Source organism: Rhinopithecus roxellana, chromosome 5, assembly GCF_007565055.1.
Source record: "Rhinopithecus roxellana isolate Shanxi Qingling chromosome 5, ASM756505v1, whole genome shotgun sequence".
Lineage (NCBI taxonomy): Eukaryota > Metazoa > Chordata > Mammalia > Primates > Cercopithecidae > Rhinopithecus > Rhinopithecus roxellana.
The window spans coordinates 172,533,889-172,555,933 of NC_044553.1; the positions used below are offsets into that span (position 1 = coordinate 172,533,889).

Sequence of the window (22,045 nt, forward strand, 5' to 3'; positions counted from 1 at the left end):
GACATGGCCGACAGCACTATGTTTACCAATTTCCTGTTCTCTGGCTTCATCTTTTTAAAAAGCAACTACACCAAGGTATAATTTATATACTATAAAATGCAGTCACATTAGTGGACAGTTGACTTTCAACGAATGTATATACCCATGTATCCATCACCATTGTCAAGATGTAACATTTGCCCTTCCCGCCATCTTGGATCCTATGGAGGTCTGCTGGGAATAGGACTCTAAAAGGAAATATGTGGAAGGCTGTGGTGCAAGGCCATTTTTGCTGGCTATAAGCAGGGTATCCAGAACCAAAGGGAGAAGACAGTTCTTCCTAAAGTTGAAAGTGTTTATGCCCGAGATGAAACACAATTCTATTTGGGCAAGAGATGTGCTTACGTATACAAAGCAAAGAACAATATAGTAACTCCTGGCGGCAAACCAAACAACACCGGAGTAATCTGGAGACAGGTAACTTGGGCCCACAGAACCAGCGGCATAGTTTGTGCCAAATTCTGAAGTTCTCTTCCTGCTAAGGAATCCAAGTGGTGTTGTACCCCGTCGAGGATTTTTTTTTTTTTTTTTTTTTTTTAAGACAGAGTCTCGCTCTTGTCACCCAGGCTGGAGAACAGTGGTGCGATCTCGGCTCACTGCAACCTCCGCCTCCTGGGTTCAAGCCTCTCCTTCCTCAGCCTCCTGAGTAGCCGGGCTTACAAGCACCTGCCACCACGACCGGCTAATTTTCTGTACTTTCAGTAGAGACGAGGTTTCGCCATGTTGGCCAGGCTAGTCTCGAACTCCTGACCTCAGGTGATCCGCCCGCCTCGACCTCCCAAAATGCTGGGATTACAGGCATGAGCCACCACGCCCAGCCCCCTTCAAGGATTTAAACTAATGAGAAGTCAATAAATACAAGTGGATTTGTGCTCTTGGGGAAAAAAAGATGTAACATTTGTGTCACCCCAAAAAGTTCCTTCATGCCCCTTTAATCTCTCCCTAGACCCCTCAGGCAACCACTGATCTACTTTTTGCCACTATGGATTTGTTGTTATTCTCTCTGTAATTTCATATAAATGGAAATAGTTTGGGCTGTTTTGTGTCTGGCTTCTTTCACTCAGCATAAATGTTTCTGAAATTCAAAGTTACGTGTATCAGTAGTCTGTTCATTTTTATTGCTGAAGAGTATTCTATTGTATAGAAATACAACAATTTGTTTCTCTCTTTGCCTGCTGAGGATATTTCAGTTGTTTCTACAAGAAATACAGCTTCTTTAAATATTTGTATGGATATATGTTATCTTTCATCTTGGACAAATGCCTAAGATGGTATGCTCACATGGTAAGTCTATGTGTACCTTTATTAAAATAAATCAGTTTATTTTTTTTAATGTGTTTTGTTGTTGTTGTTCCTGTTGTTGTTTTGAGACGGCATCTTGCTCTGTCGCCCAGGCTGGAGTGCAGCAGTGCAATCTCGGCTCACCACAACCTCCACCTCCTGGGTTCAAGCGATTCTCCTGCATCAGCCTCCCAAGTAGCTGGGATTACAGGAGCTCGCCACCATGGCTGGTGGCTAATTTTTGTATTTTTAGTAGAGACGGGTTTCACCATGTTGGTCAGGCTGGTTTCGAACTCCTGACCTCGTGATCCACCTGCCTGCCTGGGCCTCCCAAAGTGCTGGGATTACAGGCGTGAGCCACTGCACCAAGCAATAAATCAGTTTCTTTTATAGCAAAACTCATATGCAGCGGGCCAGTCCTGACTTTGGGCATATGCACAATCTAGTCCAGTGAAAAGTGACACCAGAGACTGGATAACTAAGTTCTGGCTGAGGCTCTTAGCTAGACTTCCAGGGTGACTATGACTATGTCCATCACAGCTATACGCAATAGGTGTAGCAAGACCAGAAAGAGGGTGGGAATTGCTGCCCCAGCCACCAAACTAAACAATGATTTTTAATAAAAGATTTAACATGTTATTAAAAGGCTTTTACACGAAAACAAAACGTACAAAAAAGAGGAAGCAACAACCTTTGGATTATATCTAAAATTCAAAGCACAACAACTAGCAAATAGCTTCTTACCTCTGTGCATGATCTTGTGCTTCTCCCTCAGATATGTCAGGCCTTTTATTACCTAGAGGAACGGGAATGTAAAAGAAGACAAAATACTGGTGATTAGAAAAATAATCTATTTTAAAATACTCTAGGAAAATATTTCATTTATCATCATCACAAATCTGCCCTCTTTTTTTTTTTTTTTTTTGGAGACAGAGTTTCACTCTTGTTGCCCAGGCTGGAGTGCAATGGTGCAATCTTGGCTCACCACAACCACCCCCTCCTGGGTTCAAGCAATTCTCTTGCCTCAGCCTCCTGAGTAGCTGGAATTACAGGCATGCACCACCATGCCTGGCTAATTTTGTATTTTTAGTAGAGATGGGGTTTCTCCATGTTGGTCAGGCTGTTCTCGAACTCCCGACCTCAGATAATCTGCCCGCCTCCACTTCCCAAAGTCCTGGGATTACAGGCACGAGCCACTGCACCCAGCCCCTTATTTTTTATTCTTTTGTTTCATTTTCTTAACCTGCCTTTTCAAGCAACCATCTTTTTACATAGAATTGTTTTGTTTTGAGACAGGGTCTCGCTCTGTCACCCAGACTGAAGTGCAATGGCACAATTATGGATTATGGCTCACTGCAGCCGAGTCTCAAGTGATCCTCCCACCTCAGCTTTGCAAGTAGCTGGGACTACACGTGTGCACCACCACGCCCAGCTATTTATTTTTTTGTAGAAGTGAGGTCTCATCATGTTGCCCAGGCTGGAGTTGAACTCCTGGGCTCAAGCAATCCTCCCACTTCGGCCTCACAAAGTGCTGGGATTACAGGTGCAAGCCACTGTGCCTGGCCCCTGGTTTTCAAGACACACAGATTTTAATATAAAGAAAGTCACATTTCTCATTCTAATGCAAGAGAGACAACAGTGTCTATAGACTCCAGACAGGGAAGAGTCTACTGACAAAATACCACTATTTTTAATAAACTTTCCCCTCATTGACTTCCCATCTTCTCTTGTCCATTTCCTACCAACTCATTAACTTATCAATGAGGAACTTAGAAGAAAACCTTCATAACATACTCACAGCAATGCTAACTTTTCCTAAAATTTGTTCAGGAATTCTTCCAGCTTTCTTCAGGACTTGATCCAGAGAACCTCCATCCTAAGAATGAGAATACCAGACCAGTTAGTGACAATGTTTCTAACTATTCTTTCAAGGGATAACTTTCGGGAAGAAAATGAATCTTTAAACCTCATGAGGAAAGTGAATCTCAGGCAAATCCTCCTAAAAGGTTAAGAGTAAGCACGCATTGGTTTATTGCTGACATCAAATATGGTATGAATGCAAACCACTGTGGGAGGTGTCAAGTAACAACTCTAATCCCACGAATATCATTCAATTACTAATTCAGTAGTCACAAAAAGGCCTGATTTGCACTGAAATAACAATATAATATAGTGGTTTGGGGCGCAGGCTCTAGAAGCAAACTATAAATATGAATTCCAACTCTATTGCTTACTATCTGGGGAACTTGACTAAGTAACTCAACCTGCAAAATGAGGATAATAATCACTAGGCTATTATAATAATCACAGGGCTATATAAGGATTAAACCAGCTAATAGATATAAAGCACTTAGAACAACATATGGCACATAATAAGTACTCAACAAATGCTGGCCATTTTATCACTATCACGTATGTCACAAGGTACATTTGGTATTGTGCTAACAAATCATAATTATCAATCCAAAGAAAAATGTCATAGAAAGCAATAAATCCTACAAATCCTACAAAGTACCACAGACTGTGTTAGCTTCTATGGGGGTCAGATATATGAAAAACAGCTGGTTTCTGCCCTTAATACATTTACTAATAGGGGAAATATGCCACTTTCAATAAAATATAACTGTGGTATTATTTTATATATATATACATATATATATAAAAGTTTTCATCTATGGTTCCCGGTTTATAACTCCCATGTGCCCTTGTTACAGTCTTATTTTTCATTTTTCAAATCTTTTCCTTTTCTTTTCTTTTTTTTTTTTTTTAATAGAGATGAGGTCTCCCTATGTTGCCCAGGCTGGTTTTGAAATCCTAGGCTCAAGTGATCCTCCCACCTCAGCCTCCCAAAGTGCTGGGATTACAGGCATGCCTTAGTCTTTTGTTGTAACTTTGGGCGTGTAAGGCCTCAGGAATAGGCCTCAGAATCTATCCTGCCCTCTTTTTACCTGCCCCAAAGCAGGACTCTAATATACCCCCCACCTTTTTAACTGTGGATCTCCGAGATCAGACGAGATCGGGCGCGTTCAGGGTGGTATGGCCGTAGACAACTGTGGATCTCAACGCCTTCCCCTGAGAGGGTCCTGCCCTATATGCTGGGGGAAGGAATGCTGACCTCAGGAAGCTGCCATAAAAACCCAGAACGCGGCAGGGCGTGGTGGCTCACGCCCGTAATCCTAGCACTTTGGGAGGCTGAGGCAGTCGGATCACAAAGTCAGGAGATCAAGACCATCCTGGCTAAAATGGTAAAACCCTGTCTCTACTAAAAATACAAAAAATTAGCCGGGCGTGGTGGCAGGCACCTGTAGTCCCAGCTGCTCAGGAGGCTGAGGCAAGAGAATGGCGTGAACCCAGGAGGCAGAGTTTGCAGTGAGCAGAGATCGCACCACTGCACTCCAGCCTAGGCCACTGCACTCCAGCCTGGGTGACAGAGCGAGACTCTGTCTCAAAAAAAGAAAAAAAAAACAAACAAACAAAAAAAAACAACCAGAAGGCTAGGTTCAGGAAAAGTGAACAAATGGAGGTTCCTGGAGGGTGGTGAGCCCAGGGAAGGCATGGAGGCTTCGCACCCCACTCCCATACCTTGTCCTGTGTGTCTCCTCATCTGTATCCTTTGCAATGTCCTTTATAATGAACCAGTAAAACTAAGTGTTTCCCTGAGTTCTGTGTGCTCATCCAGCAAATTAATCGAACCCAAAGATAGATAGGATCATGGGAGTCCCAACTTAAAGCCAGTCAGTTGGACGTTTTGGAGGCCCAGACTTGCAACTGGTGGTGGCGGAGTCTTGGGGACTGAGCCCTGAATCCATGGGATCTGACATGATCTTCTGGTAGACAGTGTCGGAATTAAACAGGAAGACACCCAGCTGGCGTCCGCTGCTTAAGAGTGTAGAGAAAATCCCTCCACACTTTTGGTCACAGAAGTCTTCTGTGTTGATTGTTGTGGTGTGACAGTAAAGGAAAAAACACGGTCTGGGAGTTTTTCCCAATATTAACAATGAAACCATAATGGCATAAGAAAGTGATACAGATATGCAGAAGAAGGGAGAAGTAATTCTGACTTCTCTTAAAAGATGGCATTTGAGCTGAATATTACTCAAAGGATGAGCATGATTTCTATACCTGGAAAAGGGGAAGAGAAAAGGGAGAGAAGAACAGAGTACTGCAGTAAGATCAAAGCAGAGACGCATTACATTGCTGAGTACTTCTGGGATGATGTGGTCATTTCACTGTTGGTGCATGAAGAGATGCAGTGACAGATCAAGCTGGAAATGGCCAGCTGTGACCAGAACCCCACCTAGGAACTGGGACTTGACTTTATGGAGGCAGAAGTAAAGGAATCCAACCTGAGTGTTTAAAGATAAGAATCACAGCAGCTCAGGGAGACAGACAAGACTCTGGAGGCAGAGAGACTGGTAAGGAGATGAGATGACATGAATGGGGTGCCAGACAGAGGCAATGGAAAAAGAGTACTAGAGAGGATACAAGTATGGTATGAAGCCAGGCTCTGCAGGGCTCACACACCAGGGGCTCCCATTAAGGGTTCTACATTTTAACCTACCATCTTGAAGAAATGCCTGGCTAAGGGGATCCTGATATATCAAAGCAGAAAAAGGTTAAGGTCCCCTGTGGCTTCAGGTGTAGCCAGTTACCACTTGCAACTTAAAATTACCCTCAGAGGCCGGGCGCCGTGGCTCACGCCTGTAATCCCAGCACTTTGGGAGGCTGAGGCAGGCGGATCATGAGATCAGGAGATCAAGACCATCCTGACTAACACAGTGAAACCCCATCTCTACTAAAAATACAAAAAATTAGCTGGGCGTGGTGGCGGGCGCCTGTAGTCCCAGCTACTCAGGAGGCTCAGGCAGGAGAACAGCATGAACCTGGGAGGCGGAGCTTGCAGTGAGCATAGATCGTGCCACTGCACTCCAGCCTGGGCAACAGAGCAAGATTCCGTCTCAAAAAAAAAAAATTACCCTCAGAGGTAGACCTAGTTCCTGAAAACTCAAACAAATTTTCTAAAATATCCCATCTATATTGAGCAGTTATCATCATCCTCTATCATTTATCAAATGCCTCTGTAAATGTAAGAACTACTTTAAAAAAAAAAAAAACTATAAGATAAAGATAGAACACACTCTCTGCTTAGGGAGACAGAATATATTCGTAAGAGGTAAGGCACTTTAAATCCTCCTCTGAAACAAGGCACGGAACAAACAGTTGAATGAAGAGAACAGACAATGCTACTGGTGCTCAGAGGAGGAAGTGATCCTCCTGCCTCAGCCTCCCGTGTAGTTGAGACCACAGGTACGTGCCACCCCACCCAGGTATTTTTTATTTTTTTATTTTTGTAGATGGGGAGTCTCACTTTGTTGCCCAGGCTTGTTTCGAACTCATGGGCTCAAGCAATTCTCCTGCCTCAGCCTCCCAAAGTGCTGGGATTACAGGTGTGAGTCACTGTGCCCAGCCAGCACTACCTCTCAACTGACCCCAAATGCAGCCTAGGACAGGGGGCAGCCCAGGTAACTGTCTTGGTTTACACTTCTCCTGGGAGATGGTAGGAGAAATATCTCTATCAAAAAGGGAAAAACAGACCAGGTGCAGTGGCTCATGCCTGTAATCCCAAATCTTTGGGAGGCCGAGGCAGGAGGATTGCTTGAGGCCAGGAGTTCAAGACCAGCCTGGGCCACATAGTAGTGAAACTCCATCTCTACAAAAAATAAAAATTAGCTTGGCATGGTGATGCACATCATTGTCCTAGCTGCTACTTGGGAGGCTCAGGCAGGAGGATTGCTTGAGCCTAGGAGCTCAAAGTTATAGTGACCTATGATTATGCCACTACACTCCAGCCTGGGCAACAGAGCAAGACCCTATCTCTAAAATTAATTAATTAGTTAATTTTAAAACAAAAAGGAAACATTGGCTCTCTTCCCTTTAACAAACTCCACAAAGCTACAAGCAGAGTATAATGTGAACAATGAAATTACCAAATGTAAGGGGCATAAGCCAGTCAGGCTTCTCCAGGGTTGCCTGCAACTAACCATACAACTTTCTAATTCTAATTCACTGTTGCCAAGTCCTTGCCTTAAGCTGCTGAAATTGTGCTTATTTTTAGAAGCCAATTATTAAGTAAGTCAATGGTGCTTTTGTGAAGGTTTTCTATGGAAGAGACAAATGCTTTATGAAAATAACAGTTCAAAAGCTTTTATTCCTGCACAAGAACCATCAACTCTGGGTCCCTAGTTCTCCGCTTGCTCAGCTACCACCTGAGCAAGAATCTCCTTCCCCAAAGACAAAAGCATTCCTGTTCTGATCAGGGAGCATTCATTTCCCTCCTTGGGTCTCAACATTCAGACTGGGCAGTACACACAGGGCTCATTTCTAGGGAAGATCAGCCCCCGGCTGAGTGCTTTAGAAGACAGGGCTCAACCAATGCTGATGACACAAATTTACTGCAAAACGCATTCCCAGGGCCAGGCGTGGTGGCTCACATCTCTAATCCCAGCACTCTGAGAGGCCAAGACAGGCAGATTGCTTGAGCCCAAGAGTTCAAGACCAGCATGGGCAACACGGTGAAACCCCATTCCTACTAAAAATACAAAAATAAGCCGGGCATGGTGGCACGTGCCTATAGTCCCAGCTACTCAGGAGGCTGAGGGGGTTAGATCGCTTGGGCCCAGGAGGCAGAGGTTACAGTGAGCCAAGATCACGCCACTGTACTCCAGCATGGGCGACAGCGGAAGACCCTGTCTCAAAAACAAACAAACAAGCAAACAAAAACCAAAAACAAAACCCCATACATCCCCTAAAATTGATCAGAGCAATGGATATGTGGTAAACCAAATATATCAAAATATAAGTTGTGGAATCTAGGTGGTGGGTTTACGACTGTACACTTCCTTCCAGTTTTCCTGCACGCTTAAATTTTTTTGTTTGTTTGTTTTTTTTGAGACAGAGTTTCACTCTTGTCAACCAGGCAGGAGTGCAATGACACAATCTTGGCTCACCACAACCTCCACCTCCCAGGTTCTTCAAGTGATTCTCCTGCCTCAGCCTCCCAAGTAACTGGGATTACAGGCATGTGCCACCACACCTGGCTAATTTTGTATTTTTAGTCAAGATGGGGTTTCTCCATGTTGGTCAGGCTGGTCTCGAACTCCTGACCTCAGGTGATCTGTCCGTCTCAGCCTCCTAAAGTACTGTGATTACAGGCGTGAGCCACCGCGCCTGGCCATTTTTGTAGTTTTTTAATAGAGACGGGGTTTCACCATATTGGCCAGGCTGGTCTTGAACTCCTGAACTCAGGTGATTCGCCCACCTCAGCCTCCCAAAGTGCTGGGATTACAGGCGTGAGCCACCACGCCCGGCCTGTGAAAATTTTAATAATAAAGTGTTGGGAAAATAATATTCATGACACAAAACTCATGCAAAGACTGTGACAGAGAGGACCAAAGACCTGCAGAAGCTGGGATGTGGCTATCAAACAGAGTTCTCTCTACCTGACAACACCTTTGAAATGCTGGAGCTGAGGCAAAGCAGAAGGTCCGAGGGAAGCAAGAGCCCACAGTCAGAATTTTCCATCCAGAGGAAGCCAGGGCAGGGCCTTTCCTGCTAGAGGACCTGCTCAGGAACAAGGAAGGGCTGAGAGTGCCCAGAGCTGAAGCAGAAAGCCACTCTGGCTCTCATGGCTGCCTGGTCTTCTGGTCTTCAGGCCACAGCTGCTTCCTACATGGTCCATCTAGATGCTCCGGCATCACCTGAGCCTCTCCACTGCTACTGACTGACTGTTCTAGCTGCCCTCTGGGTCTATGTATACTCAGGGCCAAAAGGTCCTATGGCAAGCTCCAAGGCCTAACCCTCCCCCACCAAGCCCCAAGCCTGACCAGGTCTTCCCCATCCTGGCCACCCTCATTCAGTAACTCAACACATACCAACCAACGGGTGCCAGACACTGTGCTTGGCCCTTGAAACATTTTCCCCTCCCAGTCTCAGGCTCCCCACGGTAACTCCAGAGATATTTTCTGATTTAGAGACTTGTGCAGGAATATCTCACTATTTCCAGAGAGCCAAATCCATGGGGGGAAAAAACTGACCTGCAGTCACTGGAAATGGGCCAAGAGAATGGGAAACCAACCCCAGTCATTCCCAGTGTCATCTTCTCCTGAAGGAGAAGGAAGGCTTGAAGGAAGAGGAGGACATGGCAAGGGCACAAGAGATGTGATCAACATCTATAAGTTCAAAGTGAATAAAGAATTCCAGAATAAGGACGCCATCTAGCATCTCAAAAAAGGTCAGTGTAAAGGAAGAAGCCTCCTAGTATCTCAAGAGGTCAATGTAAGAAAAATAAAAAGATTGGCGGCTGGGCGCAGTGGCTCAAGCCTGTAATCCCAGCACTTTGGGAGGCCGAGACGGGCGGATCACGAGGTCAGGAGATTGAGACCATCCTGACCTCATGAAACCCCGTCTCTACTAAAAAATATAAAAACTGGCGAGGTGGCGGGTGCCCGTAGTCCCAGCTACACGGGAGGCTGAGGCAGGAGAATGGCGTAAACCCGGGAGGTGGAGCTTGCAGTGAACTGAGATCCAGCCACTGCACTCCAGCCTGGGCGACAGAGCAAGACTCCGTCTCAGAAAAAAAAAAAAGAAAGAAAAATAAAAAGATTGGCTTAGCACGGTGGCTCACGCCTGTAATCCCAGCACTTTGGGAGGCTGAGGTGGGCAGATCATGAGGTCAGGAGTTCGAGACCAGCCTGGCCAACATGGTGAAATCCCGTCTCCACTAACGATAAAAAAAAAATTCAGGCCAGGCACGGTGGCTCAATCCTGTAATCCCAGCACTTTGGGAGGCCAAGGCGGGCAGATCATGAGGTCTGATGGAGACCATCCTGGCTAACATGGTTAAACCCCGTCTCTACTAAAAATACAAAAATTAGCCGGGCGTGCTGGTGGGCACCTGTAGTCCCAGCTACTCAGGAGGCTGAGGCAGGAGAATGGTGTGAACCCAGGTGGCAGAGCTTGCAGTGAGTGGAGATCGCGCCACTGCACTCCAGCCTGGGCGACAGAGCGAGACTCCGTCTCAAAAAAAAAAAAATTAGTGGGGAGTGGTGGTGCACACCTGTAATCCCAGCTACTCTGGAGGCTGAGGCAGGAGAATCTCTTGAACCTGGGAGGCGGAAATTGCAGTGAGCCGACATCGTGCCACTGCACTCCAGCCTGGGCGACAGGACCGAGACTCAGTCTCAAAAAAAGGGGGACAGGGACCCTTCATCACCCTAAAAAATAAAAATAAATAAAATTAAAAAAAAAAAAAGAACACAAGAAACCCAAGGGATAAGAAACAGCTCCCTGAGGGAAAGCCAGGACTCAAGTAGAAAATAATCACCAGCCCAGGCCAAGGACTAGGACCAAGTCAGAAATGTTCATATGCTTCCCACAGAGAATGCTTTGCTCTCATTAAGGAAAGAGAGAACAAGCACTTTCTCTAACCTTTAGATGTGCAGAAGATGTTTTTAGGATTTAGGTTCCATATGGCACCCACAAATGTTGGCAGATGCCTATAACAGTGGATGCAGCACTTCGTGATCATTACAATGAAGAGAGGTTCAAAATAATGGAGACACAAGTAGAGAATCCTCCCAGGAGGGTTATTCTAAAGCTCACTAAGGCTGCATACCAGGACCCCTATTCTAGAGGTCAGGACAGGTCTAAAGTATCAGGAAGAAAATGGGGTAGGAGCTGAGAGACACAATACTGGACTGAAAGCATGACAGCCACCAAGTGTGCAGACTCACGTCAGCCCTCATCTCTAAGCCATCAGCCCAGGGAGAATAAAGCAAAGATCAACACTTGAAGAATTCCCTAAGTTGCACAATGTGTTGGAAGACTTATATCTGAAGACAAGGAGGGATTCCAAGCACGTAGTGGTAAAATGACTGGCAGCTAACACGCATGTAATTAATTAGCCTATGAATGCCCTCTCTCTCCACTGCCCTCTCCTTCCACTAATGTGCATCATGCAGAAACCCAGAGAAACCCTAGAGGCTGCCCTTACAGTAGATTATATCATCTTCATAATCCCAGAGCCTCGCACCTAGCATACAGCATTGTACACAAGAAATGGATTTAAACTGTTATTTACCAGATTTTACTTACATCACATCTTAGGGTCATCTGAATCAAAAAAAAAAAAAAAAACTACGAGAGGTGCTCTAGGTACATCCACCAGGAATACTGCCACTTTTCTGAAGAGAGGCAAGGACCTAGAAAGGAGGTCTGACATCTTGTGAATATCCCAAGCTCTACAGTCAGACTTCCCAGATGCCTCAGATAGTGATATGGATCCCAGGAGCAGCAGGGAGGCAGCTGGTCACATCCCAGACCAAAGATTAGGCCAGAGCCACCCAACTCTTAAGGCCATTGCTCCAGAGGCTGAGAGGGTGTCACATACCATGTGCTCCATGCAGATACTGATCTCGCCATCACTGTAGAATGCACCATAGAAGCCCACGATGTATGGAGAGTTGCACTCATGCAGAACCTGCAGCTCCCTTATGATCTGGTTCCGGATTGCGGGTTTGATCTCCAGATGAATTAGCTGGAGAAAAGTAGAAGAAAGAGAAGTTTTATGAAAGAAAGAGGGAGGAAGGGACGAAAGATGTAGTCTTGTTAAATGTTTAAGCTCTTAAAGGTAGAGACAGGAGAAACAGGTTAAGTTGTAACAAACAAGTTTTTGCTCAACCAAGAACTGAGTGTCACTGTACTAAGGCAGGCACTGGCACTGGGGGCTGTCCCAGCTGTGCCTCGGCTCCTGGGAGCCTAGACAGGAACAAAGTTAAGGGAAGGCTTACTCCGAGAGAGGCTTTGGAGCTCAGATAAGAAGAGAAATTGACCTTGAGGATTTGGTTCACACTCAAGAGCTGTGAAAGCAGAAGGGTATGAGGGACTCAGGTATGCTAACCTAGGCTGCCCAAGAGATTCTTCCTTGACCTCAGGAGCCTGATGTGGTTGAGACTGAGCCAAAGTCTAAGGTGCTACCTTATGTCACCCTAACATTTTCCCTTGTTCCAGCTGGGGAGACAAGTGACAGTCACATTAAATAGCTACGCAGTAAGGTTGAACTTCTAAAAAATCCCACAGACAGCGAGTGTCAGAGAACATGGACGCAGTGGTTACCAGTGTGGGCTGGGGCACGTGGTATAAGCTAGACAAGAGGTGGACCTAGAAGATGGGTATTGTTTGAAAAGACAGAAGGAACAGCACACACAAAAAAATTATGGGCACGGGAGTGAACACAATGTGCAAAAAAACATCGAAGAACCCAACCTCTCTGGAGCCAAGGGGCTATATTCCAAAAGAGGACCAAGGGTAGACAGGAAAGGGAAGTCCAGCTCTACAAGTACATCCTATGATGGCGAGTTCAGATGCTGTAATGCAGGAAGATAAAGGGGATTCACTGGCAGGGCTGGAGCACAAGTGGGAAACAACTTGAAATCCTTGTTTTGTGCATCACTGTGGCTGGGTGAATGAAAGTAGCTTCTCCAGCACCTGATAAGCAATAAACAGGTACCTTGGCATTCCTTCCACAGCACACAGAAGGTTAAAGAAGAGTCATTATTTTCCAGATGGGATGGGGATTAATACACTAACACAGTCATTAGTGTGTTTATCCATAATCTGATAAATAACATGCATTCAAAATTCAAACAGCACAGCCAGGCACGGTGGCTCATGCCTGTAATCACAGCACTTTGTGGGGCTGAGGCGAGCGGATCACCTGAGGTCAGGAGTTCAAGACCAGCCTGACCAACATGGAGAAACCCTGTCTCTACTAAAAACACAAAAAATTAGCCAGGCATGGTGGCGCATGCCTGTAATCCCAGCTACTCGGGAGGCTGAGGCAGGAGAATCGTTTGAACCCAGGAGGTGGAGGTTGCATACCAGCCTGGGCAACAAGAGCGAAACTCCATCTAAAAAAAAAAAAAAAATTCAAACAGCACAAAAAGGCATTGAGTAAAGTCAGTCTTCCTTCTACCCTGGTCCCCAGGCTTCTAGGTACCCTGAGAGATAATCCAATTACCTGTTAATCAAGGCAAACTCACCTTTCTGGCCATGACCAGGCCAGAAGGCTTGTGGGAGACCTTGAACACCACACCGCCATTGCCGGCCCCCAGCTCACTGATCTTCTCAAAGTCGTCATCCTTCAGTTCTCCCACCTTCTGCTTCTGGGTGAGAAAGGCCTCAAGGCGCTTTCGCTGCTGCTCATCAAGCTCTAGCTCCTCCAGCTTCTTCTGCAAGGCCTCCAAGTTGGTCCTGTTCCAAAGCAGGAAGCACAAGTCAATATTGTCACCAGAGAAGTCAACCCAAAGAAGTACTCCTATCATGGAAAGCTCCAGCTCTGGGGCCAGACAGAGAATCAAAGAGTGAGGCTAGAGAAGAGGCCCCCTCCCACTGTGGCTCTGCCCACTTCACTCCAGCCACCCCAGATGACTATCACCAACATGCTTTACCTCTCGGGGCTTCAATGTCCTTATTTATAAAATGAAAAAATTAGGTCTTTCTCACTATGTTGTAAGTCAATGAAAGGAACCAAAGAACCTACTAAAATTCAGAATGAGCCACCTTAATTCGCTTTAAAACTCCAGTTTAAAAAGCCCCACTACTGTTGGTTTTATTGTTTTTACCATACACAAAATAAAATTCCCTAAATTCACTAAAATGAAATCAAATCAACTTTAAACTGAATCACAACAGTAGAAATCCTCATTTTCAATGTAATCAGGTCCAGATTACATTGGACCAGGTTAATCAAAAAAATCACAGCAAAAAATCATAAAAAGTATATATCTAAAGTTATTATTTTTGCATAACGTATATAAATATGCATTCATTCGCCCATTCTTTAACAAAGGGCAAGACTCTGAATAAGGGTCCAAAGAGGACCCACTGGTTAAGAGGTCCACATCATCCTCTCACACGGACCAGAACATAATACATTGTTGACAATTTCCTATTCCTGATTCATTAAAGCTGGTTAACGTTAAAATTTTAGAGTTTTATGATTTCCCACAATCTTAATGTTCATCTCGTTTGACAGTAACGTGTTTTAGTAACTTGGACTTATGAGTCTTTCCACAGCTTTTAACTAGTGTTCATGGGGGGGGGGAATCACTTCATTTGCAGTTATATTTCATCAGTTTATCTGATACCTAAATACATTACTTAACTACAATACCAGCTACAGCTGAACAAATGGGTTTGGGAACAAGCTGGCTCTTGGTAAGCACATAATTCAGCCAGTGGGGGCTGAAGCGAGTGGGTATGGCAGAGAGCAGCCTCCTGCAGTGCATGCTGTGGGCATTGCTCAGAGTGTTTCATCCAGGGAACTGAAAAGTGTTCATCACTCCTGTGAGCTGGTTAACAGGAAGGTGGTAAGAGTTTCCACTGTGTTTCACCGGATTTCATTGGGTTTCAAACTGAAGTCCCGGGAGGTGAAGCGTGTCAGTGATAATCGTGTGGGGTGGCTGGAGTGACACAGCTGACAAGATAGGCCTTCGCTATACATCATCATGTTGGTGTTCCTGTCAACACACACACCCCAGTTCTGAGCTTGAAAGAAAGAGTAAGCATAATCTGCTCTTCCTTCACACCCTCTATCCCAAACCTCTAGAAGACAGGGAAACGAAGACTTACCTCTCCACGTATGAGGAGATCTGACACTGCCTTACAAATAACATCACGCATGGGACCAAAGAAGATGCAAGGCCGAGGCTGCTGATTTTCCGCACTGATTTTCCCCCCACCCCACCCGCTGCACACATCAAAGAAAGGCCATGCAAGCACACAGTAGGAAGGCGGCTGTCTTCAGGCCAGGAAGAAGGCTCTTGACAGAACCCAACCATGCTGGCACCCTGCCCTTAGACTTTCAACCTCCAGAACAGTAGGGAAACAAACTATTGTTGTTTAAGCTACATGGTCTATGATATTTTATAACAGCAGTCCAAGCAAACTGAGACAGCTACTCAATATTTTCATGCAAGGTTCAGCTATATCTTGCAGTGTCCCCAGTCCCTAGGGTGTGGGAACCCAGAATATGTGTGGCTGGGGGTGCACAGTGCACACTCTCTGGTTTCCTTTCTCCCAGGTCTCCCCACAAAGGAGCTTACTGAGGACCACATTTAGAAACACATGTCAAATGTAGATGGACCCCATGGCTAAAACCTGAAGGAGGCTACAGCTGCCTGACGGGCTCAGCAGGCCAGCTAGAGATGCAGATTCCAGAAGCTGTCAAAACACACATACACAGAGTGCATGATGGGAGAAGGGAAGGACGGCTGCATGGAAGAAAAACTGCTTTCCTCACAACACTGTAACTCTCCTCAGTGCTTTACATTTATTAAGTCATTTAACCCACAACCCGATTGGAACAGATGAGCAAACTCAAGCACAAACAGGTGAACTAAGATGTCAAAGGTCAAATAGCTGCTAAGTGGCACAGCCAGGTTTCAAAATCAGGCAGAGAGAACAAATGTCTCACCTTAACCATGATGCTGTATTATCTTCAAAAAGCTCAATACTTTCCAGGGAAGCAACTGACAACCATGGGTATCCCAGTGTGAGGCATTTAATACACCAGGGCTCAATCATACATAAAGGTGGTGTGCCCTACACAAAGAAGCCTTTGCACCAGAGACAATCCTGTCTCCCTTGCACATCAATCTGATGATGGATGTACTGGAGCAGATTGGAGCAGATTAACACTGCCTTGCAGCTAATACTTGCCATAGAAATTCAATCAATTTGCAAAGGAAAAGGGATTGCTGACTCTGTTCACTTTCCTGGCTCTCTGAAATAAGTAATTCTTACACCTTCTGGAGGAAAAACTAAGTCTGGGGTTTGTGCTACCTTTCTCCCTCCTCTACCTCCTATGTCTTGCCATTTAACCACCCACCCCACCAAGGAACTGGCTTCTGACCTGTACTTTCAGAAGGTGGCCAGGGAGAGAAATGACAAAGACTGTAGGCTGGGGTGGCAAAGACTTTCCTAATGGCAGGTGTATATGGGTGAGGACTGGAGATGGAATAGTGTTGACAAAATAACAAATCACTAGTATTCAAGCGTCCTGGATTCTTATCCCAAATTGTTCATCAACTAGCTCTGTGACCATGGACAAATCACTTAACCATGCCACATTTCAGATTTCTCTTCTATACATCATGGAATACTATGCAGCCATAAAAAGGAACGAGATTATGTCCTTTGCAGGAACACGGATGGAGCTGGAGGTCATTATTCTCAGCAAACTAACGCAGAAACAGAAAACCAAATACTGCATGTTCTCACTTGTAAGTGGGAACTGAATGATGAGAACACATGGACACATGGGAGGGAACAACACACACTGGGGCCTGTCGGTTGGAGAAGAGAGCGAGCACCAGGAAGAACAGCTAATAGATGCTGGGCTTAATACCTAGGTGATGGGATGATCTATGCAGAAAACTACCATGGCACAGGTCTACCTATGTTCATAAATCTGCACATCCTGCACATGTGCCCCTGAACTTAAAAATAAAAACAAAAAAAAAAATAAGGATTTCTCTTCTGTAAAATAGGAGTAACAATTCCATGCTTATTTCATTCACTGGGGTGGGTCAAAATAGAAACTAATGGAAGAAGCATAAAATTTTTGACACATTTATACATTAACATAGAGGGGAGGGGAGGGGAAGTGGAGAAAGGGGAGGACAGGCCAAGGCAGCAACGGCAGGATCCAGAAACTATGTGCCTTTCCTTTAATTATTCTTAAAATACTTAGGGTTTTGTTTTTGTTTTTAAGAGAATGAAAAACGAAACATTTTATCTGAAGGTGAAATGAAGATTTCGTACTCATTAAAAAGATATCAATCAATAATGTAACAGTATTCAGTATTTCTTCCTCTTGCAGAGGGAGATATTCAACAAGGCTAATTTCTGCCTTTTCAAGGTGAAATGTTTTAAGCAAAGGATATAAGAGCGAGGGCCCTCACCCAACAACTGTATCACCAATCTCTAAAACTCAGAGGGCATGAACCTGTCTCTGTCTCCCTTCACAATCTTTAGTTTTAACTGAAATCAGCAAAACTCACACTGGGGATTTAAAAACAAAACAAAACAAAACTGGAGCTCCAGCACAATAAATCTGACACACACAGCCCTTTCTCCAGGGACCAGCTGTGATCGGCTCCACCCTCCATCACATTCACCATGGCAGAGATAAAACCACACACTGTAACGTGAATTCTGCATCATGGCTGTCTAACGGTAAATACAAGTTCATCAAGATAAAAGAAGATTATAGGTTTGAATGGGAATGCAGAGAAAAACAAAGGTTGTCATTTGCTTTCTGAAAACACCAGGGAGGCGCAATGAAATGGGTGGGAAAGGATATCCTACGGGCAAGAACATGTCCTTCCTCTCATCTCACCCATCTGCTAAGTCTAATTACACTGTTGCAACTGAAACCTTTCATTTGTGGCTCAGTGGTTTAAATCAAGCAGCAGCATAAAATGTATCCCAGGGAGGGACCTTGAAGACCACCTTATCCAACCCTCATTTTACAGATGAGAAAACTGAGGCCCAAAGGGACAAGTTCAAATAGTTCACTGGTGGCCGGTCTCCTAACTCCTAGGAGAGAGCTCCTTTCAAGGCCCCACACTGCCCTTTTCAACCCTGACAGTCACTGAATTTAGAGGCTGGCCTAAGGAATGATGGAAGGAGGTAGGGGGGTGATGTCCAGAAAAAGAAATGGGATCTCCAAACTGCCACACACCAAACAGAAACAGGCCACAATCGCAGGCCTCCCAACCTGAGCCTTGCTCTAGCCTCAACGGCAGGCCTGGCCTCTGCCAGGAGGGTACATTGAAGGAAGGAAAGAAGATGACAACCAATCACTGTAGGAAGGAGAGGAAGGGTCCCCGTGCAGGTGGGTGTTCTCACCAGAGAGCCCAGGGAGTTGTAAAGTTCTCCTTCCCCTGTGGCATCTGGCAAGCAGGAATGCTACTAGGGCAGGAAACAAGTCACGTAGCAGGGAAAGAGGGAAGGAGAGGCAGAAGAGACAGACCCAAGATAAGAGAGACCAGCACCTAGAGATAAAGGCTGCATACAATCCCTTGATCCATGCCTTCTACTCCTACTTACCCATCTGTGAGATCTTGGGTAAGTTACCTTCCTTTCTGGTCCTCAGTTCCGTACACATAAGAAAAGTATATAGGAAGGAGGAGAGGAGGTTAGGGAGAAGTTGTCTACCTCTGAGGTCCAAGTCTGTCAATGTGACAGTAATCTGAGGAGGTACAGAATAAGAATGGGGGCATGTTCCAGTTGAGGGGCTGAGGAGCTTCAATGGATAGGGCCAATGTGAGAACAAAGAGAACTGGCACCATAGGTCTCTGTAAGGTCAAACCATGGATGGCTGAGGATTGAGGGTTAGGCGTCTAAGGAGTAGTGAGACAGGAAAGGAGAATGGACCTGAAAGAGGAAGGCAGAGGGTGCCAAAAGCACAGCTTACCAACTTCCAGATTCCATGACAGGCTAGCCCATCTGTGTTGGGCAGTGCAGATGCACTGGCAAGGGATAGCCCCAGACATCTTGGGGAAGGCGTTCTATATCCTCCCATACCTCAATCCTGCAGGTTACTCTAGGAGAGGCTCTTCAACTACCTAGGAAATCAAATTCTAGGATTGTGTATATGTGCTCCGTGAAAGAAGCCAGGCACAAAAAGAGTATGTACTATGTGATCTGGTTTGGCTCTATGTCCCCACCCAAATCTCATTTCAAATTGTAATCCCCATGTGTTGAGACAGGGAGGTGATTGAGTCATGGGGGCAGTTTCCCCCACATTGTTGTCGTGATAGTCAGTGAGTTCTCATGAGAGCTGATGGTTTTTTAAGTGTCTGGCGTTTCCCCTACTGGCACTTCTCTCTCTTGCCACCATGTGAAGAAGGTCCTTGCTTCCCCTTTGCCTTATGCCATGACTGTACATTTACTGAGGCCTCCCCAGTCATACAGAACTGTGATTCAATTAAACCTCTTTCCTTTATAAGTTACCCAGACTTGGGCAGTTCTTTATAAACCAGTGTGAAAACAGACTAATACACTATGTCATTCCATCTATAGAAAATTCGAAGCCAGGCATGCTGGCTCACACCTGTAATCCTAGCACTTCGGGAGGCTGAAGCAGGAGGATCACTTAAGCCCAGTCGTTTGAGACCAGCCTGGCCAACATGGTGAAACCCTATCTCTACCAAAAATATAAAAATTAGCCAGGCATGGTGGCATGTGCTTGTAATCACAGCTACTTGGGAGGCTGAGGTAAGAGAACTGCCAGAGCCTGGGAGGTGGAGGTCACAGTAAGCCAAGATCATGTCACTTGTACTCCAGCCTGGGAGACAGTGAGACGCTATCTCAAAAAAAAAGAAAAGAAAAGAAAAAAAAGAAAAAAGAAAATTCAAAAAAGGGCAACAGTAATCTTTGCAATTATAAATTAGGAAAGTGATTACCCTTCGGGGGAAGTAACTAAGAGGGGGTGTGCAATGGTTAATTTTATGTGTCAACTTGGCTGGGCCATGGTGTTTCTGTGAAAATGTTTTTGGTTTTTGTGGGGGTTTTTGGATGAGATTAACATTTAAACTGGTAAACTTGGATTAAAGTGAATTACCCTCCATAATGTGAATGGGCCTCAGCCAATCAGTTGAAAACCTTAAGAGAACAAAGACTGACCTGCCCAAAAGAAGGAATTCTGCTGGTAGCCTGTCTCTGGACTTGAACTACATGCAACCCTACCCTGGGTCTCCAGTTTGCTGGCTTACCCCTGCAGATTTTAGGCTTACCAGACCTCTACAATCACATAAGCCAATTCCCTAAAATAAACCTCGATAACCCTCTCTCTCTCTCTCTCTCTCTCTCTCTCACACACACACACACACACACACACACACAACTGCTGTTGGTTCTGTTTCTCTGGTGAACCCTAATACAGGGAAGGAGGGGAATTCCTGGGTGCTAGTAATGCCCTGTTCTTGATCTGAAGGCTGGTTATGTGGTATGTTTGGTTTCTGAGAATTCATCAACTACGCATTTATGATACATAAAAATGTACCTTGACCTGAACCTGGGAGTCAGGCTATCTGGGTATGAATCCCTATTTGGCCACTGAATAGCCATGTCAAGTTGGAGAGGTTTCTTTTTTTTTTTTTTTTTGAGACAGAGTCTTGCCTCGTTGCCCAGGCTGAAGTGCAATGGTGCAATCTTGGTTCACTGCAGCATTCACTTCCCGAGTTCAAACGATTCTCCTGCCTCAGCCTCCCAAGTAGCTGGGTTTATGGGCACCTGCCACCATGCCTGGTTAACTTTTGTATTTTTAGTAGAGACAGGATTTCACCATGTTGGCCAGGCTGGTTTCGAACTCCTGACTTTGTGATGTGCCAGCCTCAGCCTCCCAAAGTGCTGAGATTACAGGGGTAAGCCACCAACACCTGGCCAGAGAGGTTTCTTAAAAGCCTTAAGCTTCAGGTTTTTCATCAGTTAAATGGGGCTAACAGTAAACACATCATGGGGTTGTCAGGAGACTAAAGGAGCTCACCCACACTCATCTAGCTCACAGTAGGGGCTCAATGAATACTATCAAGTGTTATTCTTTTTTTTTTTTTTTTTTTTTTGGAGATGGAGTCTTGCTCTGTCACCCAGGCTGGAGTGCAGTGGCATGATCTCGGCTCACTGCAAGGTCCGCCTCCCGGGTTCATGCCATTCTCCTGCCTCAGCCTCCCGAGTAGCGGGGACCACAGATGCCCGCCACCACGCCTGGCTAATTTTTTGTATTTTTAGTAAAGATGAGGTTTCACTGTGTTGGCCAGGATGGCCTCGATCTTCTGATCTCATGATCCGCCCGCCTCGGCCTCCCAAAGTGCTGGGATTACAGGCGTGAGCCACTGCGCCCGGCCCAAATGTTATTCTTTTTAACCAATTAGATTACAACAGCAAAACAATATTAAATATGCATTTAGCATTTAGATGATTCCAACTTTTAAAAAAAATTTCACTTTAATTTCTACAACCACTTTTTACTTATTATCACATTTTGACGTAAATTGCCCTTAGCTGTATATACTCCTTTCGTTACTTCACTGAGGGCCTTCTAGTGCTGGAACTTATGCATTCTCAAAGACCTGGGAAGACAAAACAAACAATTTATTCTCAAAGGAAAAACAAGATGAGATAATCGTCAGTGGGGTTTATATGCAGACAAGAAGTAACGACCAAGGGCTTCAAACCATATAACATGGGAAGCTAACCACTATGCTTGCAGAAAAGCACAGTCCTGGTATTTAGCTGTAGAGTTCTATCCTTGTGACACTACAGAAGGATATGTTAGGATTAGAGAATTTTAGCACTGGACAAAACTTTAAAGACCATCTATTTTAACTGCCCTATTTCAACTGTAAGAAAAACTACAGAGAAGTGACTTGCACAAGTTCACAGAGTAAGTGACTATTAGAGTTGAACCCAGGTCTTCTGACTCCTAATGGCTTCACACCTATTTGGCAGGCACAGAGTAGCCACAAGCATGTTTTTCTTCTTTCTAGTAGTTTCACCACAATGTAAAAGACCAGCTCTGCCTGGAGCGTGCCAATGTCCTTTCCCACACTTCTTAGATGCCTTCCTCTTCCTGAACCCCAGAAGAGAAGGGCACCTGAGC

General features: G+C 45.1%; 1 protein-coding gene across 1 annotated transcript in view; it reads right to left on the reverse strand.

Annotated features, from left to right (window-relative positions):
• MAP2K1 (mitogen-activated protein kinase kinase 1) overlaps window positions 1-22,045 on the reverse strand; it is a 118,558-nt gene that overhangs the window by 52,612 nt on the left and 43,901 nt on the right. The window contains exons 2-5 of the mRNA XM_010363604.2: window positions 13,419-13,629; window positions 11,768-11,914; window positions 3,119-3,196; window positions 2,065-2,116 (exon numbers count right to left, since the gene is read on the reverse strand). Coding sequence (XP_010361906.1) covers window positions 2,065-2,116; window positions 3,119-3,196; window positions 11,768-11,914; window positions 13,419-13,629 — 488 coding nt within the window. The remainder of the gene's footprint in view (window positions 1-2,064; window positions 2,117-3,118; window positions 3,197-11,767; window positions 11,915-13,418; window positions 13,630-22,045) is intronic.